Source organism: Lathamus discolor, chromosome 3 (genome assembly GCF_037157495.1).
Source record: "Lathamus discolor isolate bLatDis1 chromosome 3, bLatDis1.hap1, whole genome shotgun sequence".
In the NCBI taxonomy this organism is placed as follows: Eukaryota; Metazoa; Chordata; class Aves; order Psittaciformes; family Psittacidae; genus Lathamus; species Lathamus discolor.
In genome coordinates, this window is record NC_088886.1 from 25,361,716 (window position 1) to 25,389,046 (window position 27,331).

At 41.8% G+C, this 27,331-nt stretch overlaps 1 protein-coding gene across 3 annotated transcripts in view; it reads left to right on the top strand.

The window, feature by feature from the left end:
• The window catches only part of LOC136011807 (ral guanine nucleotide dissociation stimulator-like 1), a 51,236-nt gene that overhangs the window by 12,566 nt on the left and 11,339 nt on the right, over positions 1 to 27,331 (top strand). For 2 of the 3 annotated variants that reach the window (XM_065674198.1, XM_065674200.1), the window contains exons 4-12: positions 1,351 to 1,428; positions 10,549 to 10,733; positions 13,758 to 13,882; positions 14,594 to 14,809; positions 18,463 to 18,566; positions 19,713 to 19,797; positions 22,110 to 22,199; positions 26,230 to 26,316; positions 27,043 to 27,075. In XM_065674198.1, the coding sequence (XP_065530270.1) occupies positions 1,351 to 1,428; positions 10,549 to 10,733; positions 13,758 to 13,882; positions 14,594 to 14,809; positions 18,463 to 18,566; positions 19,713 to 19,797; positions 22,110 to 22,199; positions 26,230 to 26,316; positions 27,043 to 27,075 (1,003 nt within the window). Of the gene's footprint in view, positions 1 to 1,350; positions 1,429 to 2,045; positions 2,312 to 10,548; positions 10,734 to 13,757; positions 13,883 to 14,593; positions 14,810 to 18,462; positions 18,567 to 19,712; positions 19,798 to 22,109; positions 22,200 to 26,229; positions 26,317 to 27,042; positions 27,076 to 27,331 lie in introns of those variants that run through there. The other variant, XM_065674201.1, reaches the window with a different exon arrangement.

Below are 27,331 nucleotides of genomic sequence, written 5' to 3' on the forward strand. Positions count from 1 at the left end.
GACTGTGGCTATGTTGCTCCTTTCAGACTTGTTTGCCTTTATTAGTTTGGGTTTACTTTACAGTGCACTCTTATAATATGCAAACCCTTGATCTTTCTTTGCCTCAGCTTCCCCATCACAGTGGATATATCCAACATTAAGACCTTGTCATAAGACTGTTGAAACCTATGTTCTTATTTTGAAGTATTGTGGAGTTCTGAGATTGTTAGCCGTAGCAGGGTAGAATATCAATATGAGGGTGGTGGATGGTGGTGCTAAAACTTGTTCTTTACAGTTCAGCAAATCTGGTGGCGAGATCTTGAATTCAGTTACACTGGTTGACTTTCTCTACAGATCTGGGATTCTTAAATAGGAAGCTTTACTTCAGACTGATATTCTAGAGGAGCCTAAAACTACCACATTTTTATAATTTGAAATACTTTGGATGAATTTGTTACAGTTCTCACATGAACCTTCAGGGCGGAAACAGACAGCCCACTATGTTTTCTCTGTCTGATGTTACTAGGATGTTGTAGCACAAATACTTGTTCTCCGGCTTATTCAGATTAATCGCAGGTGCCTGACACAGTTAGTTGAGCACAGAATGTGTAAAATCAGCTTGCCTTAATCTCTTCTATGTGTAATTGTCCACCTTCATTAAAGCTGCTTCTAAGGAATCATGAAATTGTTTATGGAGCTGTATATCTGAAACAATGGGCACTCCCGTTGAAAACGAAATCCATAATACTGCTTTCAAGGCACATGCACTTCCTATGAGATAAGAGATTCTGCTTCATGCTGTTGGAGTTGAGTCTATGGTTTCTTCTTCCCAGTGGCATTTTCACAGTGCCAGGGGCCATTCCCACTCATAACAACTGTATCAGTAGTTTTGGCACAAGTGGGCACTTGCCACCTGGAAAACTTTTGCGTGAAATAACAGTTGGAGTTAAAAGGAATGACAAATACTAGAGAAACAGAAACTGTGTTGGAGAAAGTGGTTGTGTTATAGCCTCTCTGCACACTGGAGTATTGCTCTGGGAAAAAATGCAGTGAAAAAAGGCAGAAAGGGTCCTGGAGCTCTGAGCAAAGAAACTGTTTTGGTTGATTCCTCGTGTCTGCAGGCTGCTTTCTCTAAATTAACAAATTAGATTGGAAGACACTGGCTGTCTCTCTAAGATTAATTTTTTTTTCCCCCTTCAAAATGAAGTAATCTTCAAACTCCTTACTTTTGCCCAACTGTTAGATTCTGTATTTTTATTTTGAGCTAGAAAAGCTATTTAGCATTTATGATAATTGTGTATGAATTATGCTATTTGAGATTTTGCTTTGATGCAGTAGAGGTTCCTCTAAACACCCATCTCATTTTTTCAGATATGGATCCCTGGAGACCCCAAGCTTTGAAGAAGTTGAAAACGAGAATTCCTCTGAATCCAAAGCAGTTGTCAGGATGTAAGTGTAGTTTTGCCCTGCACAGCGAGCTCTAGTCGCAGTTCGATATTGGAGGAAGATGTGGGCAGCATACCATTTGTTTCCTTTGAAAATTCTCAGCACTGTTTGCTTGCTCAAACAAGCTTGTGTAAAGGCCAAATATCATTTGTCTCAAAACACATCCAATATTATAACCCAGAAATCTTTTGATCCTTTGGCCCTCATGCCTTTCCTGTCTGAATCTGATACCTGTTACTCAACTACTTATTTATAGAAAGCTCAACAATGAAGTTGTCAAGAAAGTAATCTGTCAGGTGTATGTGCTGTAACAGATGCTGTATAAGTGTGAATTCTCTTTCCTGCCTTAAAAATTTCCATTGCTCTCAGTTGCTCTGGCTACTTCTGTCTTACACATGATTAATGGTACCTGGAAAAGAAGTTGGCTTTGTAGTCCTGTTGTGAAACATGTAGTTCAAGTAGTTCATGTTTTGTCTTGTCTGGGATAATTCCAATATAATTGTGTTTACCATCTTTTCTCATAGAACGGAAACATGACAGAGTTTTGCTCTCAGTATTATATGACTTGGAGAAATAAGAGGAAAGAGCACGAAAGCTGTGTTATTTCTTGCCAGTAACTCTGTATTCCTCAGAGAAAAATATCTCATGGGGAAGCCTATGGTCTGTAGCTAGAGGTCTGCATTTATCAGACTCCTGTTAACAACAGTTCAGATGCTTTAAAAACCCATTTGGGGCATTAGAAATAGGGATGCAACTTAAAGCATTTCCACTGTTTTGACACAAAAAAGAAAACTGCTACAGAAGTTAAAAACAACTGTAGGAAGAGGATTTATGGCTGCTCAAATATCCTTTTTAAATAAGAGATGGGTTTTTACAAAATCTTAAGGTACGTATGGGAGGAATATCATGTTGTATGTGGTATACTGTAAGCCCACAGGTTACTACTTTCTGTATTGAAATTCTCTGTGCTTTCTGTACTTGTATAGATTTGTGATGAATTTTGAAACAAAAAATGCCTGATATAAGTTTTTGTTTTCTGTTTTGGTATTTTTTTCCCCTTTTTTTCCTTAATTAGTGTTTTACCTCATGCTCTTGTAGCTCAGAACCTGCAAGTCCTACACTAGGGCTTGAGGACCCTTATGGCACAGCCGCATTTGAGAGACTTGTGGGAGCTATAAACCTATCCCGCTGTTTACAAATTTGAGGTCCAAGCCAGCAGTTACTTCTCCCACTTGTTGCAGTGACATAATAGTTGTTACTGACCCAAGATCATTTCAGCTGTGTTTGAAATCGTGCCTTCTAAGGATCCGTTCTGCAAAGGGCATTTTCTTCTGTTCACTTATGCATCGTTCCTGTCAGTTTTGGGCCTCTAGGGTGGTCAAAAAAAGAAAGGTATTTTTCGTCAGGGATCAGGTTTAATTACCTATAATCTAAAATGTCGTTGGGGCTTTTTATTATTATTGTCCTTTTCTTTAAAACTGCATTCAGTAATACACAGCTTAAAGAAAGGAACTGTAATTTTGTAACTTTACAAATACGCAGAGTTTGGACCTTAGAGTTATGAGTAGGCTCAGAACACCCGCAAAAGGTCTGCGAGCTCAAAAAAAAAAAACCCTGCCATGCATGACTCTGCTTTTCTTCTTTTCTTTTTCCTTAGTTATCAGGAGCCAGCTTAGCTTCTCGTGTTCAGTAGCTTGCTTTCCACAGTTCTTACTGCTTTCAGTCAGTCAGGAAGTTTGTGGCTGTAAGTAAGAGAAGAATAAAATCCAGAAAAGGTGGAATTCCAGTGAAATGTCTGTGTTTCCAGAAATATGATGCCTTGCCTCTCTTAGTTGTCTGACAAGAGAGTAGTGAGGAGTGAGTAACCTGACCCTCTCTCTCCTCCTATAAGCGATTCTTTTTGCTCTTCCTTGCATTATATAAACAAGATTGCCTGGTGCTGTTTCTCAGCTCTGCGGTTTTTTGTGTGGAGGTGTGACGGAGTTGCCTCTTTATCTTAGATCATCGTTGCCTTCGGAGTTCTCTGTGTTTACTGCATGTTTTCTTAGCTTAGACTTCCGTTGACTTTGAGAAATACTAGTTGATAGAACACAGGAAGACATGACAATTCAGAATAAAACCATAACATACGTTAAACACAAAAATTATCAGCATTGAGAATTAGAGAGGTCCATATGATAGTACACATTACATGAACTGTAAGGAATTTGCACTATGATTCAATTATGGTTTTGTTTTTAAATGAGGTTGTATAGCTCAGTTGTCTGGTTTGGTTCATGTCACCTGACAAAAAGCAAATAAGGAAAGAAATTAGTGCCAAAAGAAATACTTTCTCTTGGTCGTCTACACACCTTACCAGCCAGGAGGTATGGGAAACTTCAAAGAGGTAGTTGCATCCAAGAGATCTCAAGCACCTTTACATGTTCTGGTAAGGGGATCAGTAAGCCAGGCAACTAATGCTGTTTGGGGACTTCAGTCCTTCTGAAATGGTTGTGTATATTGCCTACAAGACAGTAAGAAACAATGCTTTAGATTATATGTCCTGATCACTGTGATCTCTATTCAGAGCAGGAGAGTTCCTCAGTTAACTTTTAACTCCCTGTTTAAAGGTTGAGCTGTCTATGCAGAGTGATTGTGGAATATCTTCTGCCCTGTTTTCCCCACTGTACTGAAAGATGGTGTTAATTTTAATCTCTGGGCAGTCCACTGCTGGCAGACAACTGTACCCAAAGCACAGACTCCATTAATTTAGAGAGGTGGTGTATTAAAGGAACAGAACACTTGTTTCCCAGAAGGTAGGCGTTAAAGATGTGGCTGGAGCTGCTTGAGGACAGGGAAAGGACCGTAAAACCTTCAAAGTACAAAATATTGTAACTGCTTTTACCTTTCGGAAGTCAGTAGCTTCACTGGATACCGAGATGCCTCTGGGTAATGTGAGGGTCTGAAACAATGCTTGCTGAAGCCATGTCACTGAAATGACTTGCCAGGCTTGCAAGACCTGTAGAGCTGATGCAGCACATCACACTTCATGGATAAAAGGTGCTAAGCTTGTTGCCAAGATTTTTAAAGATTTCTGTAAGGGAAGTTTCCAGAAGTGATTCATTCCTGTTCAGTGTACACAGAAGGATGTTCAGCCTGGCAGACCAGGCTTGCCTGCAATGTTTGCATTCGGGGAAGACTAATTTAATGTTGACTGAACCTAGTTACTTGGAGACCTCAGGCAAAAATATAATAGCATGAACCTGAGATTATCTGTGGGAGAGGTTTTTCAAGAAGCAGTGTTGTCATATTGGTCCATGGACTTGGACCATGATTTTTTGTTTGTTTGCTTGCTTTCTAGAGGTCTAACATTCGTACATTTTCTTTAAAAATACTCTTTAGGCATGTTGGCAAATATAATGGGGAGTGGAAAAGTACACCATCCCTCCCTGTACATAGAAACAACTTTTGTTTTTGTAGCTAGTAAGAGTCCACAGCCAGGGCAAAGGCAATGAAAACGAAATGCTGTGCTGTAAACAGTAAGACATGTTCTGATCTGTTCATTTACATCTCTCCTGATGAAGCCAAAGAAAAGTAAGTCCCAGTTTAGGTTGTATTTCTCACGGGCACTAAAGATAAGGTGGTAGAACTGGAAAACTGGTCTCCTGGTTGCAGGATGAAGTTTCAAATGGGGATTTTATTTATTTATTTTTTCCCTGTGTATGTTTTATACTTGCAGTATACTTACAGTGCTGTAAAAGAGAGGAGTCTTGTTGGAGTTGGACCAGCTGAATGAGAAGAAAAACCAGTTTGCTTAGTACAAAAAGTTAAAGAGCTTTAAGCCCTCAAATCCTTCTCTTCTGCACTCCCAAGCACTGCCGTGCCTGAATTCAGAGACATTTAAATCCTAAATGAGCTTGAGTAACAGTAAAAGTCCTTTCAAGCCTCCTCTAGGAGCATAAGGTTGTGATTTCCTTCTGCCACTGGCTTTGGTTTGCTGATTTGGGGTAGATTGTTGGTGCTGTCCCCCAGATGAATGACAGGCCACAGAAATGAATCAAAATACTCAGAGGTTTTTTTGTTGCCTTGAACGTCAGCTCCTAGTTACATCTGCTTTATTATCAAAATGTGGAATTTATTTGTTACTAAAACTTGGAATGTGGCACAATTGAAAACCGCAGACAAAGCAGCTCGAACCCAAACTGAAATCTCCGTTTCATTCCACAGCAATTGGGTAAACCAGTTCAAATAAAATTAAGGAACTCTTCAGTTACCACATGGCAGGTCTTGCATGTTTACCTCTCCTCTTCTGCATTAAACCAGCAAATACCAAAACTTTCAATGTAATACTGCAGCATTTGGAGTTTCTCATAGTGATAAAAAACATTGTCCTATGGTTTCTTGAGCATTTTTGATCTTCCCGAAAGAGAACTTGTGTTTTGTTTCCTACTGACATTAATGGTCGTGCTGGAAAACAAGACTGGAAAACTGTTACAGTCGTGCAGAAATAAAACTGCTCCTGAGACGTTGTACTCCAGGAGAACAGACACCAAAAGAATGTGAGACAAATGGAACAAAATTGGCTGGAAGTTTCTGATGCCTGGGAAATCCATGTTGGGAAGCAGTTAAGGTGCATTTGGGAGAGCAACAGTCAGCATTCATTCCAGTAAAACCAATTAAGCTAAAACAACAGCAGAAACCAATGTGGTTACATGAGAAGTGGAGTCAAACACAGCGCAGTCTAAGCAATGGAAGAGTGGAAGAGTTATGAAAACAACCAGAACTAAGCAAAAAAAGAACAATTAGAACAGCAAAGAAAAATAAAGGTTGGCATGTCAAAACACAGAACAACCGGCCAACCTGTTCCCTCAGTGACTTTATGTGTGTCCTAGCAAACACCCCCTCCCACCCCCCCCCCCCCCGCCCCTCATACTGTTCAACCAGTTCTTCCCAAATCACAAGAAGAGCAGATCATTTGCTGGAAGTCATCAGCATGTTATTTATAAATGGACTGGGCGTAAGAAGCTACCCTTACAGCAACTGTTGTTTGCACTTTACATACACTTTACCCCTGATTCAAAGCTGAGGTTTAACTGCCCATGTTGTTATTTGATAAGCAAAACTGCGAAAATACAGCTGGCTTAATTTAGTCTGTGTGAGCTAGCCTGAAAACTGTTGCATGGACAGTGGAGGAGCAGGAAGAGCTGTCTCTAAAGATTATTCCATTGATGGTCTTAAGTATGCGTTTGGCAAATGACAGATAGTTTTGTACATGTTCCTGTCTAATTTAATAGGAAACCAGTCATTTAATCTCTCTTTGCAACTGAGGTTCTCCTTATCCTTCTTAATTGTCAAGTTTCCCTTCTACTTCTAAAGGAAAGGAAAACTTTATAGCTCATAATCAATCCGTTAAAAATGTATTCTGTGATGTTTCTTTCTTGTCTGAGATCTTGGAAGGCTTCCGTTCGTATCTGTCTCTAGGTCTGTCAAGTACAGGGAGTTTCTTCTCAAGGGCAGCAAATGTAAAGCTACTACTGCAAGATATGAGCAATTCTGTAGCCTGTTTTCAGAAATCTTGCCTTTCTGACACACAAATTAAACAATTGGGCGATAGGAATTCAGTAGGGCACAGTGTACCTTTTTTCTCTTTCCTATTTCCCTTCTTGAATGAAATGATTTTGCTGGCAAAAATCAGTGTCTGTAACAGTTGTGAACTGTTCACCCTGCTCTGGGAAACTGGGTCTGTCTTAAACTCTCTTTGTTCTTCAGCTTATGAAAGTGGCCATCAACCAAGCCTGTGGAAACTGAGCTTAGTCTAAACAGCATGTGAACAATATTAATACAAGATCTTATCCTGGGGAGAGGCTCCTTCCAAATCATTGCTGAACTGGTAAATGCTCCTAAGAAAAGAATGTAGAACCTAGTTTTTGGTGGTGGAGCCAGCAGGGATGGTGGCGAGCTCATGATATGGGTGGGGAAAAGGGGCATAAGAGCAGGAGTTAAGTATTCAATTAGGTCATGCAGCGAGGCACAGTGTTCTCCTGCCTGTGGTGGAAGAGAAATGAAAATACTGTGGGCATAGGGCATTGGTGTTTGTGTAAGTATTGCTGTAACACAGCATTCAGGGTATGTGTGGGACTAGAGTGGATTAAAAATATTAGAGGAGGGCGGAGCGAGAGCTTGGGAGCACTGCTGTGAACATGTCTGTTGTGGCCTTTCTTGTACCTTGGGATGTGGAGCACTGTTGGCTTTGCTGTGGCAGTCATGGAGCACTGGCTGTTGTGTGACACCTGTCCTGACTGAGAAAAATGGTCTCGAAGCTCCAGATAAAAAGTTTGGCCACCTCTGGCTTAAACTGTGGAACACATACTTGTTGCATTTATGGTAGTAGCTTGCCTGAGCAAAGTTGTGAAAATTCAGGCCAAAATAGTTTTCAAATGTGGAGAGACTCTTACAACTTGCACAATCTGTTTCATGTTTGCAGTGAAACCTGAAATCTGGAACATGTTTCCATGTTAATTTTTAGTTGTAAATACTTTTTGTAGCGCTGAAACTGTAATTCCAGAGTTTTTCCTGTCGGCAAGCCTACCCAAACAGTATTACTGACAGATTTCCAAATAGTCTCATTAGAAATTCAAGGTTGCTACAATATTAGGGAAAGAAGCAGACAAAAACCAGACTAAAATGAATAGGACTTGTAAAATGACATCTCTATGGGATTAAAGGTTAATTGAGTTTTGAGGAAAAAACTAATTTGGTTAAGATGAGACAAGGCGAGTGGGAGAAACTTATTTTAACTCTTTCTTAGCTATTAGTTTATTTTGAATTACATTGAGCAGCTGAGTTAACCAGATATTGCTGTGGTTTCCCTACTTACAGTACAAACGTGGCAGTATTAGTATGCAGCTCTGATACAAGAGCTTTCTGGGTTGGCTTTTGGGATCCTCATTGTCTACATGTGAAATCTATGTTCATATTTGAACTCTCTTCACGGTCTCATAAACTGAGGAAAGAGAAGTCCTCCTGTCTTGCTTCTCCCTTTCCATTTTGCAGCTATTAACACAATAGACCCAGAACCACTACATCCGTATTTTTTAGAATTTGAACTTTAAAAGCCAGGTGCCTGATCATCATGAGCACAGGTGCTCTTTGAGCTGACACACTGGTGTCTGTAACTGGACACTCATGTTTAGTGGTTTTTACTGGGAGCATAGCCTGTTTCTTCTTCATGGAATATCATTGGGTGTATGGAATACTGTTATTGCACGAGGGTCTTGGAAATGTGGTTATTGGAATAGGTGTCAGGGAAGGTTTCTGTAGATGTGAAAAATATGTTCATTGGAGGGCTAAGCTCTCACAGCTAGCTACACAGCAGAGCAGAAAGCATTTGCAGAAAGAGAGCCTGCTGCAAACTAGGGCTGTTGTCACTTGCTCATCTCAGCTCTTTTTCTGATGGCAGTAGAGCTCCTAAGATCTGCTTCCTTACAGAAGGAAAACTGTGTTTTGTAGCAACACCTCTTGTGCCTGCCACAGCATTTGCGACTACTGGCTGGAAGAGATTTGAAATACTGGGATGGTTTCAGTGTCGCAGAGGAAATCTTCAGAACTTCCTTTTCTCAGGGTCTTTAGATGTTTATTGTGCTTTCTATTCTGGAACAAGGGTTTTTTTCCCTCTCACGTTATGTCCTACTCTGAGCACCACAGTAGGTTAGCATGAAACAGTGGCTGTGGCCAGTGCGTAATGTTATGTGACTGCACACAAAACTCCTTTTCCCTTATCTCTTTGTCAGCTCAGGTAAACAAAATCCTCTTTAAAGTGTTTCTTGATATGCCCTCTGTGTCTTCCTAGCCTCTAATTTTGCTGCGGCCAGTGTTAAAAATATACACACTGAGTTACCTGCACATTGCTGTGAAGAACCAAAGATCTCGCAGCCTTTCCTGCAGCAGAAAAGATAAATTGCTAATATTTTTTTTTTATTTTTTTTTTTTTAGCCAGGCTTGAATTTTCTTAGACCTTGAAGAAATCAGGTTATTTTTCCAGAGTTCTTTCAGTGTTTCCACACTTAGTTGAAATTTGTCAACAAAACTCTAAGTTAGTTCTGGAAAACCATAGTGTAAATTGTAAGTCTTATTTTCTTACAAAATCAAGTTCAAACAATGAAAAATCCCTGAAAAGATAGGCTTTAAAGAAATTCCCATAAGCTTACCTTTGTGCAGTATCTAAGAACCAATCTAATAGGTGGGTGTGGATTAAAACCTACATAAACCAGGAAAAGTAGATAAACAAACCACTTCCCTGTGTTTCAGGCAGGGTGGAGACGATGTTGATTCACCAGCTCTGGTTTCCCCTCATTCCACTTAGTCTGTAGAATGTCCATAGGCAGTTTTCTGCCATTGGTGACTTTTTAGCTGCATGTGTCTAAGAAGTCTGGGATAACTTTCCTGAATGAAATCCAACACTCTTGTAACTCCTAAGCATCCTTTTTCTGCACTGTCAGCATGACCAAGATACCTTTTTGCATGGTATAATCTGACAGCCCCTCCTTGTTTTGGGGCTAAGGATAAAATAAAGCTTCTGCCGCATTTCACCCTAAGGTTAGCAAGACCAGTGTCTTCCGGGTTCAGCTTCTTGGTGCTTCAAGCTTGATACTGGGTACTGGCAGCACAGTGCAACCCGTGCTGCACACGTCAGGATTAGGGTTTTATCTTTACAGATGAAGCAATCTCAGAGTATGTGCTTCTCTCCCTGTCCTCTGCCTGTTCTCTGCCTGTCTTCTCCCTCTCCTCTCCCTGTCTTCCCCCTCTCCTCTTCTTTCCATTGCTTTATCTACCTTTATTTGATATCCTGAATTTAATTGAAGGGTGTCAATATAGCTTAAGTGGATTTGATTCTGTAACTGTATCCACTTGTATGGGTGCAAATCAGGAGCAACTTCTCTGAAGTCCCTGGGAAAATCTGGGTGATATCTTAATAAGATTCCATGCATAAAACCAGCAGATTCAGTTCGGTGCTCAGAAGGTCTTCATACTGCCTTCACGTAGAATATGAAAGTCTTAGAGGTTTTTTGTTATACTAATTACAGATGCATATGATTGCATCAATACATGCTGTATACAACCAGTTCTCTGTGTATTTGTTCTTAGTGCAACAGCGTCAATCTTACGAGCCTGGCTCAATCAGTGCCCTGAGGATTTCAGAGAGCCACCCAACTACCCATGTCTGCTGAAGATGCTGGATTACCTAAAGAAGAATATATCTGGCTCTGACCCAGAGAGAAGGGCACAGAACCTCTTGGAGCAGTTCCAGAACCAAGAAATGGAAAATGATGGTAAGTTACCTTTCCCTTCTCTCAGACTGTAAGGTATCACAGGGATTTAGGTGGAGTACATTTCATCAACTCGTGCTAATTGGCAATGTTGTGAGGTGCACCAGTGACTTTTCTCGTAAAAACAAACAAACAAACCAACAAACCCAAACAAAACACCACACACACAAAAAACCAAACAAACAGAAAAAAACCCAAAAACCCCTTCTCTGTCTGACTCTGCAGGTTCTGTGTGGGATGAGACTTGCACTGTGTAGGTGCCTATGCCTGTTTATTCCGGGGTATATTGGGAAATCCAGCACTTCTCTAATGTTTAGCCAGAGATTTGAGATTGCTGCAGCAGCTAAGTGGTTAATTGTCAGTGCACTTCCCATGTCATTGAGATAAAACACACAGCTGCTTTTTGGCTGGTCTTCTGATTTCAACGCACCACCCCCCCAGCATCCCCCAAGAAAAGGCCAAATCAACAAAAAGCAAAATACAGAGCTGTAACAAAATACAGCTTGAGTCACAAGCCTTGTTGTCATGAAGCTTTTCTTCCTAGTTACCATCATGTCAAAGGAAGTGTCTGTGGCTGTTTTTTCCTATTTGAGTGGCTGGTATCCAAGGACAGAGGAAAACCTTACGTTATTGGGAGTCACAGTCTACAGAAGGAAGAGTGAACTGTAGTAACACATGTATGCTGTGTGCAGCAACGAGCCTGACACATACCCTTATCCTGGCCAGAAAGCTTCCTGTTACGTAAACTGAGGAGTCATAGGAGCTCACGTAGTGCGTGAATGAGAACTAGAATCAACTCCCAGCTTTGGTAGAGGGGTGAGAGGGAATAATTCATGCCATAAAGCATAAAGGAAATGACAGGAAAAAAAAAATTTCATCCCATAAAAATCATATCTGCCAGATGTTCCAGAAATACAATGCCAATGCATACTACTGTGAAATGCCAAATTAATTCAGTCCTTAAAATGTACATAAAAAGGAGTACTACACAGAGCCCAGGCTTTTTCCGTCTTGAAAGCACATAAGTGAACAGGATTGCTAATTGTGTGCCTATTGATGTCCTTTCCTGGGTTTGGTTCCCCCATGTCAAAGAAAGCTTACAAGAGCTGTATTTGGGTTCATCTGTTGTTCCAAGCAAACAGAAGTTCCCAGCAGCCCTGCTTCTACATTTGTTTCCTCTAAAGCGTTCAAATTATGCTATGAATTTACAAATTTGGGTCCTGACCCTACAGTTTGATTTGTGCCATCAGACCTCCATTCAGTGCTGCCATCAATTCTTTCAGCTTGGGCAATACAAAGCTAGGTGAGCCAGAGACTGCAAATTCAGAAGGGGGGCATGGTTGCTGTCAGTGAAGTCAAGCGGGCTGCTGGGCTTTGAGAGGGCTAAATGGATCAGAGCTATTTGAAGATGATGAGATACTTGAGTAGAAGAGGATTCCAGCTTCTGGTAGAGCAGGGAAAAGACTGGTTACACAGTCATGAAGAATGAGAGAGAAAGGAGGAAGAGGCATGAAAAAAGAAAAGGGAAGTCTTGCATTGTACTCCAGGACCTGGTTTTAAGGGCACTGTGAGGTTTGGAATAGGGTTGTAACTCAGTGATGCAGATTTTCAGTTGAATTTCAAGAGCTGAAAGGAAAATGAGGAGTCACATAGCAAAAAAAGAGAGAAAAAAGTGTAACTCTTGTAACGGTTTACTAGAAGTCCATTCAATTACGCATAATGTTATGAAACAGCCACAGAAAAATAATGCTGAAACAGAGGTCTCCGTTTGTCGCATTTAGCTCTGTCAATGAATGGTGCAATTAGAATGTGCAGGTGGAAATCTGGATGCAGCCTGTAGTTACAAGTTATTACATCAAAACTGTAGCAATTTACAGTCACAATTAGGTTTTGTTGTTACTTAAGGAAGGAAGGAAAAGCAAAGTATTTTGAAAAACAGTGATGAAGTATCACTTTATCTGCTTTTGCTGCTTTGATGTCTGTTCTGCTTAAACTGGGTATAAAGTATTGCATAAGATACTCTGAAATGCACTGTTGGTTTTGTTTACTGAAATCTCACTAGCAGAAAACTCAGTACCTTTGTCGGTAGTCTTCAACAAGTCCATTTTTTCCCCCCTCCCTTCTTATGGAGTTACTGTCACCTTATGGTAAGAGATGAGGAAGAGGATTTATTTTTAGGGATTTTCTGTTTGACTTCCTCCCCTACCATGGGAAACAAGGGCACATTTCTTTGTGTTTAATGTGGCTTTGTTCTCAACCTGTGGGAGCCAAAAAGAGACTTGGGAAAAATCTGTGAAATCCCTTCCCTTCTGCACTGGATCAAGTCCCTCAGTGAGGACAGCTCTCCTCTCCCAGCTCTTCACTGCTGCCCAGTGCAAATTTAGAAGCAGCATTCAGCAGAATGTTTGTAAGTGCTCACTGTGCTCCCTTTTTCTGGGAAAAATGCCTGGAGAGGGAAGGCGAGGGATGCTGGAATGAACTCTCTTCAATATAGTCCATGTAGCCACAAATGGCTCTAAGAAATCTGGTATCTCCTTTTATTTCCACACACAGGAGATGAAATCTGGATATAAGAGCATTCTTAGTGCAATATTTTTGGGGATATAATTGCATACTCCTCCGTTTACAGTTTTATTATTGATGTATTTTTTCGATTATAAGACATAAATATTGAAAAGTAGATTAACAAAATTCTGCAATGTTAATAAGGAATTGGGGTGGTGGTGATGATGTTTTTCTTTTGGAGGAATGTTTAACAAATGGGCAAAGCCACTTCTCTGCTAAGAGACTCTAAATACCTGAATTCTTTCTAACTGTGTTTCTTTATCTTCCAGCTTTTCTTTGCTAGTTCAATCTTAGGGTCGTCATCTTTCCCACTAAACTATGCAGCACAGTGAGGTATTTGCATCAGCCTGGACCACTTGGGTGTTCTGCTATAATATGTACAGTGATGTCTTAAACAAACACCTGCTTTAATTCACTGTTTGCTGTATAAATTTACCAAGTCATGTTTTCCATCCTGGACAGATGAGTTCCGTAACACTTCCCCCAGTAACCAGTGTGATGAAGAAGAACTGGAGATCTGCAGTCCAGAAGAATTCTCTTCTTTCCAAGAACACCTTGTGGCAGAGCAGTTGACATACATGGATGCAGTATGTAGAGCATATGTACTACTTGAAACGCTAGTGGAAATAGGGCTGGGCTTCTAAATTTTGGTTATTTATTTATTTAATTTTAAGTTTTGCATCAGTGTAAGAATAGTGTTCCAGAACAGGTCTATTGTTGGGACACAGAACACACCTCTGGCTTGGTTATCCAAACTTGCTTTCTTCATTGAGCTCTTTCTTTTAGTCCTTTGGGTTTTTGTTGTTGCTGTTTTGTTTGGTTTTGTTGTTGTTTTTGTTGTTGTTGGTTGGTTTTGGTGTTTTAGGGTTTTTTAAGTGTGAAATTACACTGTACGGCCTTTTTTGCAAAGTTTAATATTTGGCACCTGAGAAATAGCACATTTTGGCTATATTGCTGCCTGGCCTGAAGACGTATAGGTGCTCTCAACTGTAGTGCTCTGATTTGGTTTGTATCAAACTCCTTCAAATTATCATCCTGTAAAAAATTTTCCCCTTTGGTTGTGCAGCTGATATAAGGGTGTCTCTTCTTTTCCCAGGACTATTTAGCTGACAGTTAGGGCATCAAGCCTATAAAGAATATGCCAAAGTATGTATTTTAAACTAAGTGAAAACAACTATTTACTCTTTAATACCGTATTAGATTTATATCCAGTATGTACTGTAAGCACACATTTCTTCTTGTGGACAGTAGAGATCTTTGAGAATCATGCTGACTTAGGCACCTCTATTTCATTCTAGGAACTCTTCAAGAAAGTTGTGCCCCACCACTGCTTGGGATGCATCTGGTCTCAAAGGCATAAGGAAGAAAACAAGCACGTGGCACCTACCATCAGAGCTACTATCTCTCAGTTCAATGCAGTTACCAACTGTGTTGTCAGCACTATCCTGAATAGCAAGGAACTCAAAACACAGCAAAGAGCCAAGATCATGGAGAAGTGGATTCGTATTGCACATGTAAGGCATTTGTTCTAGGCTGTTTAATGTTTCTTGTGCTGGGTGCCTTGGATTGAGGCAGTTGGAAGGGGAGAAGGAGGTTGTATGCATTAGCCCCAGGCCAGTGAACATCTTGGCTCTAATTCTTTATGGTTTTGACTGACTTTCTTTGTAATAGCAGATGAAGTATTGCCCTCCTCTCCTTAGTTCCTTCCCCATCCTGGGAAGAGGGCCGTTGCTTGTATCTTGACAGTGTTGGCAGTGCTACTTGAAGGGTGTCAGATACTGTGTCTTGCACATGGGAAGTGCCATGTACTTGATAATGTAACATTTATGGTAAGATAAGTATGAATTCAACCAGTTCACTTCCCTAGGAAGAAAATACTGCTCGTATCATGAAAGCAATTAAGGGATGGTTGATATCATCCAAAGGTTAGACTTGCTTTCAGAAGAAAGTTTTAACAAGAATGGATTAGGACTGGCAGTGGTGCAGGCAGTGGCCAGATTCGGAATAAGCTTTGCGCTTACCCGCCTCTGGCCACTCATAGTTAGTCAATGAGCATCATGCTCCCTCCCCTGCATCTGTGAACACCACATGGGCTGAAATCAGACATGGTGGGAGATACATCAGATATATGTAGGGGGCCATGTCATAGGCCTTACAGAAGTCCAGATATGACATCAGTAGCTCTTCCCTTGTCCACTGAAGGCCACTAGATTGTTCAGGCAGGACTTGCGCTTGATGAAGCCATTTTGGCTGTCTCAAAGTGTTTCCCTGTCCTCTCTCTGCCATAGCAGAGTAGTATCTAGGAGAGGATCTTGTAGGAAATTGTGTGTTTGTTAATCTTTGCGTGAAAGGGTTTTGTGTGCCTTTTTTTACATAACTCTGGTTTGCTTAGATTTTGTCTTTAATATCTTACTGTAACCTTTTTAACTCCCCTCAGAGCGCTGGGAAGCTGGCAGTACGCTCAATCTCTCTTTTTGAAGAGAACATTTAAAGCACTTTCATATGAATACGTATTGACTTTTATTTTAAGAATCACATGGATTCTTTCTGAGCTATACAAAATAAGCAGTCATAAAAAGCTCAAGGCAAACAGAGGTTTTCCAACATTGACAATGCACTTCTATGCTTCCAGAGTATTATTAGTCCTGGCACCTAAGCTCTGGCAACTGCATGGTTGAGGAAACTGGTATGGGGAAATAGACTTTCACCTCTTTTGGCACTTACACCAACTTACGTTATCATCTGATGGCTGCTTTATAAGCCATGTGAATGGATTATGAAGTTTGATTCTGGTTTTCTGTGTGCAGATCTTTAAACCGCAGATGATAATAGCTAAAGCAGGCTTTATGGGCAGCCTGGGCCACAGCCTGGGCAGGTGAGTACGAAGCAGCCTTCTGCTCATCACGGGGCAGCAGGGAGGCCTGGGGGAGCCAGGAGAGGCATCACTCTCATCGTATGTGCTCTGTGGATGGTGAACTTTGTTCTCCACCTCTACTGATGCAGTACTTCTCCCTTTACTTAATTCATGCACATAGTGAAATACGCCAGTCTTAGCCAAGCACATGAAAATGCATGTGCATGCTCTACAAAATAACTGTGTATATAGAACAGCTGATTATATATAACATCTATACTTAGCTGCCCACTTCTGAAGCAACTTGCTTGCTTTTTGCATGCAAATTAGTATTTTGAATAGTTAGAAGCCTGAATTAGAAAATAAGCCACTCATTAGTGTGCAGTTACACAACTAACTGTAACTTAGCAGCATGGAGTTCCACATTTGTTCCTGTTAGTGACTTTTGGATCCAGTTTCTTGGTTTACAAGATAAACTGAGTAATTTCTCTAACTGCCAGCCCTCCAGACCTCTCCAGTCTACTCAGATATAAGCTTCCTGAGCAGAAGCAGCCGATCTCACTCACACAATATTTTCTTTAAAAATAAGTGAAATAATTAGGATCTTGTTATGCTTCATTTTTTTAAATCAAAGTTGCTTCTGCACAGGATTCTTTCTGGTATTGCTCTTGTGAAAGGCACAGCATGAAACAATTATTCAAACCGGTCTTAAAAATACTTCTTCCATACAGATGAAAGCTTGCTGAAGTTTAGTCTGCAATCAGTTAAATTACTGAGAACACAAAATCCAATATTGAATTCCTAATGTGTTTTAAATTATGGAATAGGCAGCTAAGTCGAGATGATTCCAAATTGGATCTTCCAGTCCATACTCCTCTTGTATTTGGAATAAAAGAAATGCTGAAAATTTGTGCCGGTTCGTGTTCTTTCCAGCCTGAATTTCAAGTTGAACATAAAAAAAGGAGCTCATTCTTAAATGTGTCAATCTCTGAGGAAGAACTGTTATGTTGCTTCTTTGTCACCAGTCCATGCAAGAATAGCTTTCAGACCATGTGCGTCCTACCTCATGATCTTGAACTTGGCCTTTATGTAGCCAAATTGCATACCTACCTCAAGTGCTGTCTGCCCAGTCAGTCTTCTTAAGCCACACTATAAATGTGGCCTTCTAAGTTGCAGAAATACTTTTTTCTTTTCTTTCCCTTAGGTAAATAAATGGGAGTAAATGTACATGTCTTAATTGTTCAGTCAGTCTAAATGCAACTCATGAACAGAGTTGCTGATATAGTAAGGTCTGACTTTTGTTTATGCTAAGGTTGCTTTACATTTGTTCGGTCCAATGAAGGAAACAAATCATGTCAATTTTCACTGTAAGGATCCTTTACATAATCAGCATTATCTGTGTTATAATCAACCCCATAAAAATTTGCAGAAGCAAGAACTGTAGTTTGAGTACGTTCTCATCTACATGCAACAGTCAAATTGGCAGGTGTTCTGTCTACTTAATGTGCATGCACAGTGTTTGTGAGAGCTTGTATTTGCAAGAGTTCCTTAAGTCATTGGTGCCCGTGCTCTAGTTCATGGGTCACCAACAGATTGCCAGGAAGGCACCAGTAGATTGCCTTGAAAAGTCCAAGGCCAGACTTTCTCCCTTCCCCTTGCTTCCATCTGCTTTACCAGGAATCTGCTAGGGTGTTAAGAATTAAGCTTTTCAGTATCCTTTTCCATCAAAGCTTTTGCCACAGAGAAGCTACATAAGAGTTGTCAATGAACCAGCCTCTCAGCTAGCATTTGATCGCAACTCTGGAGAGGCTGGAAAGGTTTTTCTCTTTACTTGTGTATGTACTTGAATAACAGGCTATTCCTGTGCATGTCTTTATTTATAATTGACAGGTGGATGATTGAGGGTAATAGTCTAAATACCACATATGAAGAGGCAAAGCCTGCTTCTTCCCCTAAAGGGTAAAAGGGATTGGTAACTCTAAAGAGCTTTCTAAGAGGTGAACATTTGTGCTTTTTGGCTCTGCTTCATGGACTGGGTTCCCCTTTTATTGTTACTAGGAGAACTGAAAGCTGTAGCGCTAAAATATCACCATAAGTATATGCAAGTGAGGAAAACACTATTAAAGTACCAAGGCCTGAAAGTATTTTGTGGCTGGAGGAGGGAGTGATATTTTTGATGCCAAATATTTGCACTGCTGCCTGCTTAGATGTGAGAACGTGTAGCAAGCATGACACCAGTCAAACAGAAGAGCATAAATGTATTTGTAATGCTGAAATTTAATGCTCCCATGTTTCTAATGGCTTCTTTCACAGGAATGTAGGATCCTGAAGAATTTTTCCTCCTTAAGGGCCATCATTTCATCACTGCAGTCCAACTCCATCTATCGGCTGAAGAAGACCTGGGCATGCGTTCCAAAGTAAGCCTCTCGCTGTGCTCCTATGGCCAGTCCCAAACAGAGGCAAAAAGCTCATTGTTCTTTCTTTTCATCTTGTTCCTATTCTGCTCCTTTGTGGACATCTGTTCTGTTAGAACTTCTCACTCCTGCGAGGCTCAGACCCCTTTTTTGGGTCTGATTGCTGTGAGCTCTCTTACATACTGAGGGGATAGCTTGCTCTTGGGGATACTGGGTCTGTTCTGTCCTTTATATCTTACTGGATCTTCCACAACCTCTTCCAAAAAGCTGTGGTACCAGCTACTTGACCAGAGCATACACACTGCTCTCAGACAGTCAGCAAAAGAGCCCCATGATACTTGTCTGTTATCTTCTCTCCCATGAAGTTGGAGGAGGTCCAGGTTGCTACAGCCCTCACTAATCCTCTCCTGGTCCTGACGTGTCCTTAAATATATCCCTAAACAGCAAAATCCAAACCTGTATTAAAGACAATACTTCATACATGGGAATACCTGGCATATTTACTGCATGCCAAAGAGACACCAGAAATCTCCTTGTAGGAAAGATGGTGTCATTCAGTTTGGGAGGAATCTGGTCATTCAGTTTGGGAGGAATAGATTTCTTTTCTTTGCCTTTGATAAACAAAGGAAGATGTCACTGCCAGGCAGCAGAGTTCTGCATTTCTCCTAGAGAGGTGGATCTTTTTTTCCATTGCCCTGTGTTGCTGTTCCTGGTCAAAATATTGCCATCTTGTAAACATAATGTTGGACAGTAGAAAGGGACTTGTTCAATTAAAATGCTTCTAGCTTTATGGAGTGCATGGAATAGGGCAAAACCGAAGTATGTAGGATACCTCAGACAGCTGTTTTTCTGTCCCTTGTATCCGTTTACATCCTTTCTTGCAACAACCTCATAGTCTGCAGTGTAATTAAAAACCCTGCTCAGGGTCTGCATGTATATGGTATTTCTAAGTGATGCTGTCAAATAAGATCTACTTTACTGGGAGCACTAGGAAGGTTCATAGGAGTTGTGCAGCATCTCACTGGATGCAGTTTGGTTGTGTTAATCTTTTTATATGCCCAACTGTAAATGATTTGTGAGAAAAAAACAGTGATCTGATCTATTTAGAGTGCTTACTAATGACTCAAACTTTACTTTTTTCCTGTACAGGGACATAATGCTGATGTTTGAAGAGCTGGGTGATATCTTCTCAGACCATGACAATTATCTGACAATCAGGGAACTACTGATGAAGGTGAGAATTAGCTGAGTTGCAAGGCTTGTGAGCTCAGTTAAAGCTGAGGTTAATGTTTTTTCTAACCAGCTGCCAAGGCTCGTCTCTCCCTGAGCTGCTGTGTGTGGTGCTTCAGGGGAGACAGGTCCATGAAACGTGTGCTTTTCTGTTGGGCTCAGAGGTGATTTCATTGTTCCTGAAAAAAACCTACACTAGCATTACCCTGTTGAGCTTGGATACCCACAAGCAGCAGGCTGCAGCAGCACAGATTCAGTGGGGACTTGTTCACAAGACAGCAGGTCAGGATCGCTTGGAGCCCTTCAAGTTGAATGTCACACTGCTGTAGTTTGGTAAGGCTCCTTTGGGCATGGTGAAGTCTAGCTCCAGAATAGCTCTATGTGCTGTACTGCACCTGTGACAGCACTGGAGCCACAACCAGAGTGAAGAGGTGCTGTGTGGTATAGTTTTGCTGAAGCGGGTTACAGGTTCACGCTTTGGCTTTATGCTGCTCTGTCTAGAGAGATAAGCCTCTCGCTTGTGTACCTCTTAGCAGACCTGGAAAGGCTCAGGTTTGCCCTGGTGAGTGCAGTGCGGCTCCAGATGAGAATCTCAACTGGGCTGCACCACTGTGGTACTTTTGACTTCACTGGAGCACTGCCCCTCAGCTTCAGCCGAGGAATGAAAGCAAGGTGTTTATCCATCTATCCTGTAGCTTTCTCGGACCCAGAAAACGGGACAGGGAATTTTGAAGGAACAGGCTTCCTGCTGTTGTGTGTGGCCAGATGGACAGCAAAGCAGGCTCTCTCTGGAAGTTTGACTTGTATGCTCTCCTGGGTGAATCCCAAGTTCAGGAGCTTGAAAGGAGGGAGGAAGAACAGCAGGGAAAGTTTATATTCTGTAGAAAACTAAGGAATGCTTGCAGCAGTATTTTCTGTTTGCATAAAAATGTTTCCAGAACCTGGCTGATCAGTTTACTTTTTGGCAGTTGTATCCAGTCAATCTGACATTTGTACCTTACCCCCTTGCCTTGGTATCTGAAACACTGTGTTTTGCTCAGGAAGGATGGGTGAGCACATTCAAACCTGTCAATCTGCTTTGTTTACCATGAATTATCCACCTCTGTCAGTAAGTTTTAAAGCAGGTGAGATATTTTGAAAGTAGTGAGAGGAGAAAAATTCCACGGAATAGCTAGAACCTCTCTCCTACTCCTTGTCTTGGACCGCTTTGTAACGACTGGAGTGTTCACGTCCACTGAATCCTTAAAGCCTTTGTTTCATTTTACTATAAATAATCTCTCTAGGGAAGCTGTGTTTGACCTTGCCTACCCATCCTCCAATTTAAATGAAGAGCAGACAAAATGCCATGAGACAGGTCGGCTGGCATGGAGAGAGAGCACTGTGTTCTCCCCAGACAACAGCTCTGCTGCAGGCTGCAGTTTGAGCTTCTGCGCCTGCCTGCCGGCTGCTGCTAGAGAATCTTGAGTTTACCTTTTAAGTATCCTGAAGATACTGAAACAACACTTCTTGTTCACTTGCTCCTGTTTTTTAGCCAAGGAAGGAAATACAGTTTGAGTGATCTGTTCAGTAACCGACTGAGAGAACTAAGCATTGTAATGAGAGTCTCTTTACAAGTGCAGACTGTTGTTTTGTGCCTCTTAAAAGACACCGATAATGATTCATGCCCTATCTAACTTACCACTGGAAAAAAATAACAGTAACTCCCAGCACCCCTTATGGATCCAAGGAAATAAAGGCTACAGATCTATTGTGAAATACCTCATACATTCATAAGAAAGCTTATATTGGGGAGATAAAAACCTATTACTTTAATTTCCTGTGTGTTTCTGGATTAGTAAATAAGCCACAGGGGGTAGTTGCCAGATCTCTATGTCAGGGCATAAGAAAAACAACAAAGCCTTACATACGATAGAGATGTTTACTTGTAGTACTCCTGATTAGGAAATTCAACCAAAGTTCTGGGGTCAGGAGTTTCAGGATAGAGTTCAGAAAAGCGTCTAGACACCTGAAGTATATGTAAGCTGCTCTGATTTGAGCTCTTGGGAGATTTTCAACAGCACTTAGCTTTGGCCTGAGTAGAGCCATTTTGCAAAAAATTCCCTTATAGTCATCCTGTGGGATTTTGTCCAAAATTCCCAATCAGTGTATGAGCCCCAGAAAATTAGCGCACATACACACGTTTAGCTGGACAGCAAATGTTTTTGCTGGCCTGGCTTGCCTGGTTAAATGTATTTGCAATTGTTTTACACAAACGTAGTTGCCAGCTTACCGCTTAGCTACTCCGTTAATTGCCTTTAATTCCCTTTTAACTCACAGGAAGGAACATCCAAATTTGCGAATCTGGACAGCAGTGTGAAAGAAAATCAGAAAAGGACACAGAGGCGACTGCAACTTCAAAAAGATACGGTGTGTTTGGGGTCCTTTTTGACCTGGTAACATGATTAACCCTAATTGGTGAATTATAGAAGCAGCAAAACCTAGAAAAGTATTTAACAAAGTGAATGATCTATACTTAATACTCATGAATGTGCCTCCTGTCAAGAAAAACAATCATATCAATGCTACTGATTAGCTGATACAAAGCAAGTGAACCAAAATGTTTAGACTGAGTATGCAGTCAAATTGTTTGTCCCTGTACGTATATGCCAGAAGCCGTACTGCCTTCATGCTGTGGATCGTAGTAAGCAGGTAATACTATGTGTGCGTACATGTAACGTGCAGAGAGAGAAAAAGAGATGATCCCACACATGCATCCATTTTTCTGGATATACAAACAATTACAAAGTGGGATTCATGCTGCACCCAGCTCAAGCTGTTGGGGCCTAAGCTGACCTGTCAAGCTGTGACAGGAATGGCTTTTAGTGCAACCCAGCTGTCCTTTTACTTCAGCATCACCCGCCTGTGTACTGAAATGCTGGAGGAAATGGATATGCAAAGCATCAGCATTGCCAATGCATTCAGTGATCTGATGCTGGGAATGCTCAAAGATTGCAGGATTTGGTGGATGTATGCAGGGGCCACTTTATGTTCCCTGGTGCCAGTCTTCCCCTGCAAGAGTTAAGTGGGTATATGGACTTGCTTTTCCCGTTCACACTTGAAAATGCTTAACATCCCAGCCTGTTCTTTGGGATGGACACTGAGCCAGGAGTTTGGCCTTAGTTTCAAGTTTTGAGATTTACTAAGCGTGTCATATAAAAAAAAGTAACAAATGATTGATGAATATAAACATGAGTTCCTAAGTTTCAACTCTCTTGTTTCTATCGTACAAGAAAGAATTCCATTAACTGTTCTTGTTAACCCTTAGAGAGAAACACGATGAAAGCCATGCAGTAAAATACATAATGTAAATACTGAAATTCTTGTGATAAAGAAAATCAGCTGTGGCCAGAACAGAAAGCTTTTCACTTTTAAACAAGCTAATGAATCTTCTGCCATACTAGCTTCAAAATTGCACAGACTTTTACAGAGATTGCTTTGTAAAACATACCTGGTTTCCAGTCTGGTGAAAATGGCTTTCGTCTCAAAGTTGGCAAAGATTTAAAAGGACAGGGGGAGAGAAATCTGGGATGCTTCTGGAGGCAAAAGTGCTGAATATGATATTCTGTCTATTTGTTTGGAAAAAAATATGGATCGTGTTGGATGGTGCAGACAAGCATTTTGTTCACAAGTTTAGAAACAGCCTGAACAGCAGCCCAGAAAGTCCAAAATTTAAGTAATTAAAATGCAGTGAGTGGCTGGGGAAGACGGTCATTTCTTGGAGGAAGAAAAACGGTGACTTGATTTGTCTTGACTGTCACATGGTGTAACATCATTAAGTAAATACCCACTGGAATGAAGCGGAGAAACTGCTTACATGGGCTAGCTAGGACCATTCCTCAGCTCTTTCTGTTGTAGTAGGCAACCAAGAGACCCTCTCCCTGGTGCTCTACGCTTCTTCCACAAGCAAATTTCCCTGGTGACCCACTGTTAGAAATCAGTGTATGGTGGCAATGCTGTAATTATAAAATCACATGGCAGTATTTGTAAGAAGATCCTGGGCTCCTTAGGATTTGACTTAAATGCTAAGATTGAAGAGGTCCTCAGGACAGTGAGAAGAGTGTGCAGCAAGCTCACTGCCTTGGACTTCAGGAGAGCAAACTTTGGCCTCTTCAGGAACCTGCTTAGTAAGGTTCCATGGGATATAGCCCTAGAGGGCAGGGGGGCCCAAGACTGTTGGTTGATATTCAAGGATCACCTGCTACAAGCTCAGGAGTGCTGCATCCCGACTAGAAGGAAGTGCAGCAGGAGGGCCAGGAGACCTCCTTGGATGGATAAGAGGCTGCTGAGGAAAATTCAAAGGAAAAAAGAGGCTTATCAAAGGTGGAAGCAAGGACAGGCGGCCTGGGAAGAATACAGGGATATTGTCCGGGAAGCTAGGGACCAGGTTAGGAAGGCTAAGGCCCAGTTAGAATTAAACTTGGCCAGGGATGTTAAGAATAACAGGAAGGGATTCTGCAGGTACGTAGCAAACAAAAAAAAGGCTAGGGACAACACAGCCCCCCTGAGGAAGCTATCAGGAGAACTGGCTGCCCTGGATTTGGAGAAGGCTGAGGTTCTGAATGACTTTGTCTCGGTCTTCACTGGCAAAGGCTCTGACTGCACCACCCAAGTCCTGGGAGGCAGACACAGGGACTGTGAGAATGAAGACCTTGGGCCCACTGTAGGAGAGTCATCAAGACCATCTTAGGAACCTGAACATGCACAAGTCCATGGGACCTGATGAAATCCATTTGCAGGCCCAGAAGGAGCTGGCAAATGAAGTTGCTAAGGCACTGGCCATTATATCTGAAAAATCATGGCAGTCAGGTGAAGTTCCCAACGACTGGAAAAAGGGAAATATAACCCCCATTATCAAGAAGGGGGAAATGGAAGACCCGAGGAATTACAGACCAGTCAGTCTCACCTCTGTGCCTGGCAAAATCTTGGAGCACATTCTCCTGGAAGGCATTCTAAGGCACATGAAAAACAACAAGGTGCTTGGTGACAGCCAGCATGGCCTCACTAAGGGGAAATCCTGCCTGACCAATTTGGTGGCCTTTTATGATGGCGCTACAGAACTGATGGACAGGGGTAGAGCAGTTGATGTCATCTACCTGGACTTGTGCAAAGCGTTTGACACTGTCCCACACGACATCCTTCTCTCTAAATTGGAGAGATATCAATTTGATGGATGGACCACCCGGTGGATAAAGAACTGGCTGGCTGGCCGCACACAAAGAGTTGTGGTCAATGGCTCAATGTCTGGCTGGAGACCGGTAACGAGTGGTGTCGCTCAGGGATCGGTGTTGGGACCGGTCTTGCTTAACATCTTTGTCGCAGACATGGACAGTGGGATTGAGTGCGCCCTCAGCAAGTTTGCTGATGACACCAAGCTGTGTGGTTTGGTTGATATGCTGGAGGGAAGGGATGCCATCCAGAGGGACCTCGACACGCTTGTGAGGTGTTCTGATGCCAACCTTATGAAGTTCAACCATGACAAGTGCAAGGTCCTACACCTGGGTCGGAGCAATCCCAGGCACAGCTACAGGTTGGGCAAAGAAGAGATTCAGAGCGGCCCTGCAGAGAAGGACTTGGGGGTGCTGGTCGATGAGAAAATGAACATGAGCTGGCAGTGTGTTCTTGCAGCCCAGAAAGCCAACCGTATCCTGGGCTGCATCAAAAGGAGCGTGACCAGCAGGTTGAAGGAAGTGATCCTGCCCCTCTACTCTGCTCTCGTGAGGTCTATGTAGAGTTCTGGTGTCCTGAACACAAAAAGGACATGGAAGTGTTGGAACAAGTCCAGAGGAGGGCCACAAGGATGATCAGGGGACTGGAGCACCTCCCATATGAAGACAGGCTGAGCAAGTTGGGTCTGTTCAGGCTGGAGAAGAGAAGGCTGCGTAGAGACCTCATAGGAGCCTTCCACTATCTGAAGGGGTCCCATAGGGATGCTGGGGAGGGACTCTTCATCAGGGATTGTAGTGATAGGACAAGGGGTAATGGGTTGAAACTTAAACAGGGGAAGTTTAGGTTGGATATAAGGAAGAAGTTCTTTACTGTAAGGGTGGTGATTCACAGGAACTGGTTGCCCAAGGAAGTTGTGAGTGCTCCATCCCTGGCAGTGTTCAAGGCCAGGCTGGACAGAGCCTTGGGTGAGATGGTTTCGTGTGAGTTGTCCCTGCCCATGGCAGGGGGGTTGGAACCAGGTGATCTTAAGGTTCTTTCCAACACTAACTGTTCTATGATTCTAGAAATTCTGGATTAGATACTGAGGAATACATGTAATGAAAGAAAACATAATTTGTAAGACCACTGTTTAAGCAGAGTACTTGTACTTCATTTTTTTATACAGGAGCATTCTAGCATTTTAATTATTACCACTTGTCAGTCAATCCAGCTTTGCTCTGATCATTTGCAGGGAGTAATGCAAGGCACAGTTCCTTACCTTGGGACCTTCCTCACTGATCTCATCATGCTTGACACAGCCCTTCCGGACTATGTTGAGGTAATTTGGCGTGATTTTTTGAATCCTCCCTGCCTTCCCACCACTGTGTGTGTCTGTTCCCCTATCTTCTACTGGGAAGGAGTATGCAGCTTTATTAGCAACAAGAATCTTGAGTGCAGGTATCTCAAATGAAAAGCTTAGCATTGTATTTTGTCTTGGTTTCCTAGGTTAGAAAGGATGAAGATGGTAGGTTTTCCATTTTTCTGTTTTATTTTCTGAAAACATTTTAGGTATAATGATTTCTGTGAATAACTGGTAAAATACACAGAATGACAAATTCAGCTCTTCAGACCGATCAGTGAAGTGCTTCAGTATTGACTCAGACTTGTCACTCTTGGCAGTTCCCTTCTGTCCATGCTTTGTGTTCAGTTGGTGAACTCACTGAGGAACACTGCTAAACTGAAAGCCCAGCCAAAAGCCAAGTTTGTTTCTTGCATTCAAAATCCTGCTAGTGTTCTTCAGACCTGATCTCAATACAGCTTCTAGGAGCACTCTTGTGCTTTTCCTTTTGGGCAGACTGCCATTTAGGCCATGAGGACAGATATCCTTTGGAGACTCAGATGAGTGTTGTGGTTTATACCAGATCTGAAAACAGCTATTTTTTGAAGGTGCTTACTCAGGGCAGGTCTGTGCTTTACATAAACTTTGCTACTTCTTCCTGTTTGTGATGAAATTCAACTGAGCGTGTGCTCTTCTACTCTGATCCCTTCTCTTTCCTCCTAACAGGGTGGCCTGATAAATTTTGAGAAGAGACGAAGGGTAAGCTGAACATTCTGTGATTTTAAGTTTAGTGAGGCCTCTTCTAGAGTGAGGCCGTTTGTCTTTGCTCAGGCATATACAACAGCTGTTAATTTTATTCAAGTTCATGAGAAAAGAATCGATCCTAGAAATGCTGTGAGCCTCTGCCAAACTCTGTGTGTGGGGATGGTGCAGGAAGAGAACCTATTTTTTAGATGTGAGCAACAGGGGAAGAGGAGCTCAGGCCGCTTACTTCCATGGGATTTACATCTGTGGC